Source organism: Electrona antarctica, assembly GCF_951216825.1.
Source record: "Electrona antarctica genome assembly, chromosome: 22".
In the NCBI taxonomy this organism is placed as follows: domain Eukaryota; kingdom Metazoa; phylum Chordata; class Actinopteri; order Myctophiformes; family Myctophidae; genus Electrona; species Electrona antarctica.
The window spans coordinates 17,124,727-17,137,682 of record NC_136805.1 but is presented as its reverse complement, the minus strand read 5'-3'; the positions used below and the strand labels follow the sequence as shown (position 1 = coordinate 17,137,682).

At 46.7% G+C, this 12,956-nt stretch overlaps 1 protein-coding gene across 1 annotated transcript; it reads right to left on the bottom strand.

The window, feature by feature from the left end:
* Positions 1-267: 267 nt before the first annotated feature.
* meox1 (mesenchyme homeobox 1) lies at positions 268-12,368 on the bottom strand. The gene is made up of 3 exons (XM_079492580.1): positions 10,955-12,368; positions 4,967-5,139; positions 268-397 (listed from the first exon to the last, which is right to left on the bottom strand). Exons 1-3 carry the CDS (start codon positions 11,508-11,510, stop codon positions 275-277), a joined length of 852 nt encoding a protein of 283 aa, XP_079348706.1. The 5' UTR covers positions 11,511-12,368; the 3' UTR covers positions 268-274.
* Between the last annotated feature and the right edge of the window lie 588 nt (positions 12,369-12,956).

The window sequence follows — 12,956 nt, the reverse complement described above, 5'->3', positions numbered from 1 at the left end:
ACACAAAAGGAGTTGCCAAATTTCTTTGCTGGCAAAAAAAGAAAAGTCTCTAAAAAAATGATTCAGTCCTTGGCTGCCAATTTTCCAATGAGGTGCCTGGACTGGCCACGTTGGTACTGCATGGGTCGTCCAGTTGACATTAGCAGACTCCCGCTTCCTTTAGCCTCACAAGTCCATTCAGACCTCCGGAGCTCTCTCTCTCTTTCTCTCTCATCTTTTATAAATGCTGGTCTCTTGAGGCTCGATCACCCCCCCCACCCCCCACCCATTCTGCTCACTCCGAGCTGGGTGAAGCAGCAGAGTCCATGTCGTCGTTCTCCTGGTCATTGGGTGAGGCCGACTGCCCTCCTTTCACTCTCTTCCACTTCATCCTCCTGTTCTGGAACCACACTTTCACCTGCACGGGGGGAGACAAAGCAGAGGTGTCATTACCGTGGAGCATTAGTGTCATTCATGCTAGCTGGGACTTAAAGGGCCATACCGGAGGTCTGGCATGTTTAGCCCATTGTACAAGAATACAACTCTTGTGCAAACATACCACTGGATTCATTCATTTCCGTACGGCATGAAAATCGACTTGCAGGGACTTCAACTAGGAAACTATAGTACAGACCACAGACAAATGTCTCGTGTTTTTCTTCCTTGCATTAATGTTACGTTTGAATGCATTCTAAAGCACAGATCGATTTGACATTCTTAGCTGAAAATAATCCCTGGAAACTAATTTAGAAAGGGTAAGATGTCTTAACCGCCCAGTGATGTTTAGCCAACGATGACTCACAAGATCTAAAAATAACGCCATTAAAGGGAAAATAGTCTACATGTTCATGCACGGCCAAAGCTGACCAAAGATGTGAATAGACAATGACACGTGTATTGACATCGGTACGGCCCTTTAAGCTTCTTCTCTGGGACAGTCCTGACTCCTGTTCCCACTCTTGACTCAGTATGTGAAACAGCTGCCTTAGAAGAAACCATCATATAAGCCTACCACACATAAAGATGAAACGGTTGTTGATTGATTGCAGTAACACATTACTTCTGGCCATGTATCTTATGTCCTCATTTACATTTCTCTAAGTACTTTTTGTTCCTGTGTACTTTGGAATTAAAAAGTACGTATGGTCAGCAGGAAGGCGGACGCATCACCCCCCGCAAATGTCCCAACTCAGCATATTAATCAGCTCGCTCTCGTCTTTTTGCCTTGTACTGTGAGTAGTCTGAGGGGAGGCGATACAAAGCATTGGGGTTTGGCTCGCACATCTCTGCAGTCAGAGAGTATCGTATGGACAGTAAGTCGCGGTAGTTAACAGTCAGGATGTCAGCCTACACAGGATGTAGCCTTGACTCACAGTAGATCGCGCTCAGCTGTATCACTGCACTGTTCTGAAATGGCAGGATGACATCACTCCCGCATTGCTTAGCCAAGAATAGCAACAAAAAAACACACGTATGCACGCACGCATGCACACGCTGGCACGCAGGCACACACTCACGCGCACACACGCACGCACACGTGCGTGCACACGCACGCACGCACTCACGCACGCGAACGCACGCACACGCGCAGACCCAACACCGCAATGACTTTTTGGTCAGAAAGGGGAGACTGCAGAATAACCAAATTGTGCACGTTTGTTATGTGCCTGGAAGAGGTAACTGTTGCTCGTGATGGCATGCACTGTACAAATAGAACACATTAATAAGGCCCGAGCAAGAGCTACATAACATATGGCGTAGCCACGGACACTGATTGAATCCTTATGTCAGATATCATAAAATGTCTTGTGTCTTTAGTAAAGTGGAGTTGGCACAGTGTGTCACTCCAGTGAGCGGAAATATGGCTGTTCCAGAGCTCTCATTCAGGCCTTCTGAAAGTGCGAATCACTAATACGATAAGAAGTGGAAATCATGAGTGAGTCAATGTGTTCTGAACAAGAAATCATGAACTAGAAGCAATATGTCTGGTGATAAATAAATAAAAATCATAAAAGTGTTACGAACTAGAACTCACAAATGTGTTATGAACTACAAAATAATGTAGGATGTGAACTAGAAAACATCAGCGTTAAAAGTTGCCTAATTCTCAGGATGTTGACTACTCTCAACTGACTAGTGTAAACCGTGCAGTGGTCCACTGAGCAGAGGTCCTCTGCTCAGTGGACCACTGTGGTCCTCTGCTCAGTGGACCACTGTGGTCCTCTGCTCAGTGGACCCCAGTGGTCCTCTGCTCAGTGGACCACTGTGGTCCTCTGCTCAGTGGACCCCAGTGGTCCTCTGCTCAGTGGACCACTGTGGTCCTCTGCTCAGTGGACCCCAGTGGTCCTCTGCTCAGTGGACCACTGTGGTCCTCTGCTCAGTGGACCCCAGTGGTCCTCTGCTCAGTGGACCACTGTGGTCCTCTGCTCAGTGGACCCCAGTGGTCCTCTGCTCAGTGGACCCCTGTGGTCCTCTGCTCAGTGGACCCCAGTGGTCCTCTGCTCAGTGGACCCCAGTGGTCCTCTGCTCAGTGGACCCCAGTGGTCCTCTGCTCAGTGGACCCCTGTGGTCCTCTGCTCAGTGGACCCCAGTGGTCCTCTGCTCAGTCACAGTGGACCCCTGTGGTCCTCTGCTCAGTGGACCCCTGTGGTCCTCTGCTCAGTCACAGTGGACCCCTGTGGTCCTCTGCTCAGTGGACCCCTGTGGTCCTCTGCTCAGTGGACCCCAGTGGTCCTCTGCTCAGTGGACCCCTGTGCATCCCCCTAAATCTCCCCCGAGGAGACACTATTTATAATTGCATATCTCCCTGTCTCTGATTTTGTCCGCTCAGTGAGACTACGACTGAAGAAATGGCAGTGTGACAAGACATGTCGGATGATTCAGGAAAAGTTTCCGAGTTGCAGTACTGAGACCCCTGAGCCCTGAGTTAAGCTTGGAGCTGGCTATAGGGGGTCAGTGTGAGTGTGTGTGTGAGTGCGTTTGTGTGTGTGCGACGCGTGCGTACGTGACTGTGCATGGGTGCATGTGTGTGTGTGTGTGTGTGTGTGTGTGTGTGTGTGTGTGTGTGTGTGTGTGTGTGTGCGTGCGTGTGTGTGTGTGTGTGTGTGTGTGTGTGTGTGTGTGTGTGTGCGTGCGTGCGTGTGTGTGTGATCCAGGGGTCTGGTAAATAGATCTAGAGGCAGGCTACAGGCTGTGTGGTCACTGTGGCAGTATGGCCTCATTAGGAGGAGTTGGGACAGTGTGGCTGGGGAGGAGGTCAGGACCACAGACAGACCGGGGTCTCAGCCAGACCATCTACAAATGTCTGACCCGTCTCACCAGCACTGTAACCCCCCCCCCCTCCCCCCCGCCCACTCACATCGTCACATGGACCCAGAATATATTTCCCAAATTAACACTGAGGATTGTGACATGCACTCTACATGCGAATTTTCCTGGAAGGAAAGGATAGGAAAAAACATAACTATATATTTTACATATAATATATATATAGAGAGAGCACAGACGTCCTGGCGTCACTCGTTCATTCACAACTTAAAATCATCTCATTGTGGTCGAAAAATAAACAAACTGTGTCGGCAATATTGTCTGGGAGGTGTCTCTGTATCGTTTACGATACAGTCTGTTTTTGGCGGACATTTAACAAATTTGGCGGCAGTAATAACATGTTTAATTGATTCTTCATATCCATATGAGACAAACCGCTGGGATCATTTGTTTATTTTTGGAACACAGTTCTTATTTGAAGCGATATAAAAAAATTAAGTGTACACATTTAGGACACTCAAAAAGTACACAGAAGTCATACGATCATTTTAACATTTTTTAAGTTTTGAAGTCTTCCAGCGAACATTTTGTGCATAATCATTGATCACACATATACACAGAGAGTAGACACCTGCATGTTTGATACAATTCCACCCTGTCTGAGTCTGAGAAACCGTATCCACCATGGTAGGTTTTTCCCTGAATAAATGCTTACGGTTAAACTTACATACCTTTTACAATTTTGACAATAACAGCAGGATAAGAAGACGAATCTTTCTTTCTTTCTTTCTTTCTTTCTTTCTTTCTTTCTTTCTCTGTAACTCATTTGGTTCCATTTGTACGCTTTCAGCAGATTTAAATGAACATTGAGGATTGTCCGTGGTCCTTGAAATTGAACCACGAAAATAGCCCACAAATTTCACAACATGTGTGCTTAAGCCATTTCAACCGGGAAAAATCAACTACTGATGTAGGCATTGGTAGAATCGTCGGCCTCAGGTTTTGTTATGTAGACCCCTGGGGGACTACATTTAAGTGGTTTAACCATTCGATCCGAGAAAGCATCAGTGTCATATTAACCACTTTAACCATTATATTATACTTTGGCTATTAAAAAATAGCAGATATTACAAGCTCATAGCGCGTTACTTCATGTAAAGCGTCTTTGGGTAGAAATATAATTATTATTATTATTATTATTATTATTAGTATAGCATTATGCAGATCTTTTATTTTTTTTAAATGTTTTTTTTTTGTGCAAATCTTTGAATATATATATTTTGATGGCAAACTCTGTGTGGAGTTTGCATGTTCTCCCCGTGTCCCCTAGGGTAGGTACCATGCAGTAATCCTGGTCTCTAAAACTGCCTCCCCCTGGCCAGCTGATGGAGGCCCAGGATTACATTAGATAATTGACACTGGTTGAAAAAAATAGATTGCAAAATCATGAAAAAAAAGGAATATACTGTATATATTTTTAAAGTGAGCATTTTAAACTCAAATGTTTGCTTCTGGTGGTCTGTGGCCAAATACATATAATTTCGGGGGTCCTTGACATGAAAAAGTTTTGAGCACACCACTGATATAACTACAGCAACATACTTCATTTTATTTTTTTTAACTGAAGACATTAGCCTAATATAATTAATTTGTAGAATCGGCCTCAGGTTGTTGTGCATTACGAGGAGGACACATGCATCTGTGTGGGTATAAACTGCACCTGTCTCTCTGTGAGGTCCAGGTTGACAGCGATCTCGTAGCGACGGAGCCGGGTCAGGTAGTTATGGTGGGTGAACTCTGCTTCCAGCTCCCTTAGCTGCTCCTTGGTGAAGGCTGTGCGCTCCTTCCTCGCCTTGCAGCTGGAGTCCACCTTGAAGCTGCCGTCCTGGGTGTCTAGAAGGCACGGGGAAGAGGCAAAAACCAACCACAATGTTAAACCAAAAGTGACACTTTCCGCACTCCGCGTATGTAAACGTTAAGCTGGAATGTGTGCTGGAAACTCTGACACTTTGTCCTTGTTTTGATTTGTGTATTTATTGTATCTTGTCTGTTTTCAGATCTACCACAGTGAAGCCATTTGTGAATTTCCACTTTTTTTTCTGTTCAATTACATTATGTATAATGCAATTGTGTTTTTGGTTTCTTTTTCTTTCCCGTCACATAACTGTGCACTCCCCTAGGCATTTGCTTTAAGCGTGGAATTTTTCTAACTGGTCAACTTTCCTGGCAACATTAGGATGAAAATAATCTGGAGAAGTGGAAATACAGAGTTTAATGCTGTAGTGTTGTTCTTGGTCTTGCTTTTGCATATATTCCCAAAAAATGGAGAACTGTGAAACCAACTGTCTAATGAGTTAAACAAAAACAAAAAAAGAAACCAAAAAAGTCAAACACACATTTTAAAAGCTTGCTTGTGTTTGGAGTTTAATCTCTGTCAACAGGACAGACTAATTTGTAACGCTGTGCCCGCTCCAACTGACACCGTTCTCTCTACTGTCACCTTGGATGACTGATCTGATTTGAATTAGCAACTGGGCCAGCTTCAAATAGTCCTATTACACTGATCTCACCTGACCTTGTCAACCACAAACCGGCACTCCAAAGAATCTGAAAGGCATTTAGTAGGAGGCCCCTCATATAGTAAACACTGAAATGACCGCTTTAAAGAGAGGCCACCCTGCTCTGCCATGATGTGAGATACACTCACCTGTATTTTGTGTGTCTGTGTGAGTGTGCCCGTGTCGTGTGCAGGACCATGTTGCATGTGTTCCTGCACTTGTGCATGGCCCTGTATGCGTTTCTCTGTGTGTGTGCGTGTGTGTGTGTGTGTGCGTGTGTGTGTGTGTGTGCGTGCGTGTGTGTGTGTGTATGTGTGTATGTGTGTGAACATAGATCAGTAGGGGCCACCAAACCAGCCCACAGAGGGACTGAGTTAGAGAAGGAATGCAGCGGAACATCGTTAAAGCCCCCAACAAAAGAACAAAGGCGCGGATGTGTCCGGCTTGGAGCGTTCTGTGTGCGTGTGTGTGTGTGTGTGTGTGTGTGTGTGTGTGTGTGTGTGTGTGTGTGTGTGTGTGTGTGTGTGTGTGTGTGGGAAGGTTTCCCCTGGACGGCCGAGGGTAGACAACTACTAACTCATCAGCACCTGACAGCACGGACCAGAACTCACATATTTGAACCGTGCCGTGGTGCTTTGTTAGGGCACAGCGGTGAATTACGGAAATAATTTACTGCGGTCAATCTTTATTTGAAAAAATTAAAATGCCAACAAAAATCTGTATTGGAGCTTATTGTGGAAATGTTATAATTTTGTAATCTCATACACAACCAAAGCTTTGATTGTCCACATACAATGGGGCCATGTCATGATGCAGTTTATTGGTAAAGATTTAGACATTTCAGTGCCCGTGCATTTCACAGCTCGTGGCAGAATACAGAACTTTATTATGAATACAAATGAAGGCCATTTCATGTGACAGTCTGTAAAATGTCTCCTGTGAATTAGAGGGAATGGGGTTTTAGGTAATAATTGAGCATTGGTAGCGACACAAGCAGCTGACGTAATCACCCGAAAATGGTTCTAATTTGTCAAAGTGAGAAGTTTTGCTTCACGCTTGCCAGAGTGCCGGGCCAGACTGTGAAATGGACTGCAGGGCCTGGTCCAGATGTGAACTGCATGGGCAGATCCAGACATGTGTGCATGTGTACGTGTGTGTGTGCGTGCGTGCGTGCGTGCGTGCGTGCGTGCGTGCGTGCGTGTGTGTGTGTGTGTGTATGCACGTGCAAGTGTGGTGTATGTGTTTGATTGCGTGCACATATATGTGAGTGCACGCATGCGTGATGTGCAGACCTGATAATGTGTGCGCGATCATGACTCGGAGGACGAGAGTATAAGTGAGTGTATATACTGTACCTGTGGCCCATCATCTCACATCGAGAAGGCATTCATTAGCATCTTTTAAAGTCGCATTAATGACAGCCGTGCTCTAAAGTGTGTCGGCCTGATGCTGGCCTGGCCTGGCCTGGAACCATGTTGAGCGGGGTGTATAGTCGGCCAAACACCTGGCCCAGGACTGATTTAGTGGGTGCACACACAGTCACCGAATCCCCCCCCCCGCTAAACAGGCCCCCCAATAAATATCCTGCACAGCCAGGGCCCCGTAAAACTCGCAGGGACCAAACCCCTGCGCCCGGCAGGGGTCCCCAAAGACAAACAGCATTTGGTGCTTTTCTGGGTGGATGGTGCAAAAGGCAGTTTGTCTTCATCAAGGGCTGAATTAAGGCTGTTGTAAAGTAGTGATTGCTTTAGGGCAAAAACCCCGGGTGAAAATTGGCGATTGATTGATAATTTGTTCATGTTTAAATGCAGGAGAGAGGCTTTCCACAGGGTTTGGGAATTTTAAGCCCACAGGAAACCGAATTGTTTCCTTTTTTTATATGAAAGTGATGAGTAGTACTAGATTTTAGAATTTAGGGGGGAAATAATATTGTCAGGTTTAGCTTGACCAGAGTAGAAATAGTTACAGCATAATTATTCATTATACATTTACGCCTATTTTAATCAACATTACAATGATTGTAGAGTGGAATAATACTGTGAATAACTTTATTTTAATAATAATAATAATGCCTTCACCTTTTTATTATATATATGGTAATTTAATTCACATTCAATGAACACATTCTTCTCAGGTCGAAACTTAAGTCTGCCTCATTACCATATCGGCACATACATGCATGCACGCACACACACATGCATGCATGTGCACACACGCAAACACATAATTCCAAATACACGTGCACACACACATCCAAACTATAGCAGCTTTGTCTGTAGCATGGATGCCTTGAGGACATTTTCCAAATACATGCTTTTCTATACCAAGCAGCACCAATACAGCTCTGAAAGGCCCCTTCTAAAAACCCAGAGTGGATGTAGTGGTCAGACATGGTGCATGCGCTCACTGGGAGATTGTGTTACGGCTTAACGACAGGAAAATGTCAATGGATAAGAATGCAAAAAGTGGGCTTGCAAGCAGGAGTGATTTTACCAGACGTGGTCTGGCATGTTTTCACCGTATAGTGACTGGAGGTTACAATAAGGTAAGCAGGAGAGGAGAGGAGAGGAGAGGAGAGGAGAGGAGAGGAGAGGAGAGGAACGGCCTCCCACTCCCTATAATGAACTTTGAAAGCCTGTGTCTGTTGCAGGCCTGACTGAAATACTATTGTGCAAGTAGGCTATAGTTGTTTGTTCCAATTTAGATTTTTGGCAGCCAGTCATTTCCATACATACATTTACAGAATGTAAACAGCAGCTGCTCTTACAAAGTACAAGATCGGAGTAAGTGTATCATGGCATGTCAACAATCAAATAGAGGGCAAAGAAAACAATTTAGAGCCACAATAGGACAGCACAAGGACAAAAGTCAAAAAGTAACAAAAAATAAACTTAGAGGACATTGATTGGACCGCTTCCCTGACACTATCCAGGCTGTTGCCGTAAACTCCATCTGGTCTTCCAAAAGGGCTAAGACCGAACACTAATGAATAGATAATGAAATAAATAAATTGGTGAATAACGAGTCTGCTCTCTTGGCCTCCTGGAATAAACCTTGTGACGTGTATTACCACATTTACTCTCATATTACTCATTGGTCACAGTATGTGGAGTTCATCACTCATTTATCTTACTGTAGCTCTGGTCAATATAAGTGTCCTGCAGCAGAAGTCAATTGCTTTGGCTATCTGGGGGCGAGCTACATAATACAGAACCACAGAGTCAGGGCAATGGGGTTCACTAATTTTTCTAGAATGGTGTTTTTTTTAACAGGCCCACTAGCTAGAGTCTCCATGGCTGAAACCTGAATATGATGCCTGGACCAGATGTGCTGGATGTACTCTATAGTTTTATTTCCCTTCAGCCGGCGTGAAATTGATCGTTTCTTAACAGTCCGCCCTCAGATATTAGACAAATATAAACATCTCTCTGGGTCTTCAGCTGGCGCAGTCGGCCGTTAAATGGTGTTCGTGTGACTTTTAGGAATTAGCACTTCATGGGTATCGCTTACCAGAAATGTTGCTTTGACTTCCTATCAGTGAGTGTGAAACGTGATAAAGCGAATAAATCGCTAGATAATCCCAAAACATACTGTGCTATTCACGCCATGTTCCATGCAGGGCCGCTTATGAGAATATGCTGTTGAATGATTAATTTGTAGAAGGAAATGTGTATGTGCCCAGCTGCTTGGTACCATTTTGCTTCAGAAATCGACTGCAATTTCGTATATAGTCATTTATACTATATTTATTTTGGGTCACAGGTGTTCAATGAGGCATTTTAACAGTTCAAATCTTTGTGGAAATTAAATATAGGTATACGCCAACATAACTGTATTTTACTGTAGTTGGTGTATGAATCAATACAACTATTCTACTATTTCTGTGAAGAGCAACCCACGATTACCATAGTAATCTAAAATGCTTGTAATCCCCTAAGATTATTTTTCCCACAGGCGCTTCATTTAACACCTGGGGCATCCTGAAAGTCGTTCCGCTGCTATAAAACAATAGTCTATTTCAAAAGGAGGCACACGGGGCGCAATGAGAAGCTATAAAACAATAGTCTATTTCAAAAGGAGGCACACGGGGCGCAATGAGAAGCTATAAAACAATAGTCTATTTCAACAGGAGGCACACGGGGCGCAATGAGAAGCTATAAAACAATAGTCTATTTCAAAAGGAGGCACACGGGGCGCAATGAGAAGCTATAAAACAATAGTCTATTTCAAAAGGAGGCACACGGGGCGCAATGAGAAGCAAGTCACCTCATTAATCATCTGGGCCATCTGAAAACCCTCAGACAATACGAGGATGCAACTGTCAGGTCAAGTGTGTGTTTTGAAGACCAACAAAAAAATCATGTCACCTACTCACCTTTCACATAGCTATGTGGTGAGAGTGCTCCTCAAGACCTTCTGTACAGAGCACACATACACACCACACACACACACGCATGCAAACACACACATACACGCACGCACATACACGCACATACACGCACGCACCCACGCACGCACGCACGCACGCACGCACGCACGCACGCACGCACGCACGCACGCACGCACACACGCACACACACACACACACACACACACACACACACACACACACACACACACACACACACACACACACACACACACACACACACACACACACACACACACACACACACACGCACACACACGCACACACACACACACACACACACCTCTGCCCCCTCACGTCACGAGATGAATGGAGTTGAATGAACTTCGTCGTGAGCTCAGAAATGCCCAGCCTTAAATTCGCTCACCGTTTCATTGCCCCGTGGTGGACGTGACCTTCATTTTCAGGGTGATTTATTTATTTAGCCCCTCGAGACGGAACAGCATGCGAATGTTTAGTCTGATGTTGTTCACACCACAGACTGTAAAAGGTTCACTCACACAAAACAACTTGTGGTTTTAACAGATACCAGCTGAGCAATAAAGATGCCACCAGACACCAGTGGCTTTCCCTTGGCATGCACCCATGCCTTCTGCACTTCTGCCAGCATCCATTATAGAAGGTTCACTACAAAAGAAGGCGTTTTTTTTTATCCTCCTATTTGTCTATTTATTTGACTGTTTTTCAACACATCCCAGCACCCCCCCCTTCCCTGACTCACCTGTGACATCACCTCTCTTCCGCTTGGAGCCCTTCTTGTCGGAGTCGACCGAGGCCTCACTCTGGGGCGAGTACTCTCCCTCCAGACAGCCGTCTGGCAGCCTGCTGTCCCCGGCGCCCACGCTGTCCATCTCCAGCCCAACGATGCCCACCACCACCCCTCCGCCACTCCCAACGCCGCCGCCGCCCGCCGCCGCTAGCACGGGGGCCGCCTGCAGGCAGGCCTCGATGCCGGGCCCCCTGGCCCCGCGCGTCGTCTCGCAGGCGGCCGGGGGGAACTGCCACTCGGCCCGTTGGTGGTGGTAGCCCGCCTGGCTGTCCTGGTAGAGTCTGTCGTCGCGGGGGTAGGCGGCGTGCGGCGCGGCGGGCACCAGACAGGAGCCCGAAAAGTCTGTGTAGGCCAGGAACTCTGGCTTCTGGTGCAGGGAGAAGGGGGCCTGCTGGTAGGGCGACTGGAGGCCGGCTCCCGGGACCCCCGAGTGGGGGTTCCTCACGCAGCCCCAGATGGGGCTGCCGGTGTGGGCGCTCCTCATGCAGCTGCTGGCTGGCTGATCCATGATGGAGATGCCAAGTTAATGCACGCTTCACCCCCACACACACACACACACACGCACACACACGCACACGCACACACACACACTCTGATAGTCTCTGACAATCTTGCACACAACCCTCTTCGGTTAAAGTCCCCCTCGTTGAGGAGTCACACCCTCACGGAAGACGCAGAGAAGACGAAATCCACTTCAGCTTGTCTTGTCATCGGGGGGGCTTCCTCTTTAGATGCGCATCATCTTCTGGTTCACATCCATCCACCGCGGCTAGAGGAGAAGACAGTGCATGGGGATCTCTCTAGAGGAGAAGACAGTGCATGGGGATCTCTTCAGGTTGGTGACTCTTCCACCGTGGCCCAGAACCTGTGAGGATGGATGGACCTCTTCCTGTGGCAGCGTGTTTCCCTCTCTCTCGTCTCCAACAGGAGCCTGTGGTCTTCACACATACGCACACACTATACCTCCCTTACGCTCACTTTCCCTTCTCTCTCTCTCTCTCTCTCTCTTTCTCTGACTCTCTCTCTCTCTGTCTCTCTCTCTCTGGTCTGAGTGGCTTGTGGCTCCGTGCGAGCATTGCATCCACTGCTGCTCACTGCATGACTCCTTCTCCGGGCTGGCTGGCTGTTTTCACAACTCTTCTAACGGCAATTCGTGACAAGTGATCCCTCCTCCTCCCCCTGTGTGTGTGTGTGTGTTTTTTTTTAAATGCATAGGTGGGAAAGAGTGGCAAGTTTATAGAGTGTAACGTGAGCTGGTGGAGGAGGAGGAGCCCTTTGCAGGCCACATGTTGGTAGTACCCTCCGACCAACCTCGCCTCATCAACTATTAATCACGGGGGAAATTTTATATGCACATCTAATGGGCTTTCCAGACGCGGGGGCTTTTTTCTTTTTTAAAGGGACATCGTCTGTAAAATATAAAGCGAACACCCACCCACATGGGGAGCCGGGGGACCCCCGGTTCATTTCGGCTGCTTAGCGCTCTCTGACACGCAGTTTAGCCCCCTGTTTTTGACACCCTTTGGAGAAAAGTTAACCCTCACCCCTTCAGTCTGCACCTCCGATCCCTGCCTGTCCCCTTCCATCTCAAAGGGCTTTTTTTTCTTCTTTGGCTTTGTTTCTTTTCCTTTCTTTTTTTTTTTACGAGCACATGTGGATATGTATGTGAGTGTGCGTGTGCACACACACACACACACACACGCAGGCACATAAAGCACACGCGGACACGCACACACGTATGCACGTATGCACGCGCACACGCGCACACGCACACGCACACACACACACACACACACACACACACACACACACACACACACACACACACACACACACACACACACACACACACACACACACACACACCCATATCCACCTGGCCGGTCTCTACTTAACATAGGAGGACTGGAGTTGATATTGGCTATATAATGCAGACCCTCACACCTCCTGAGGA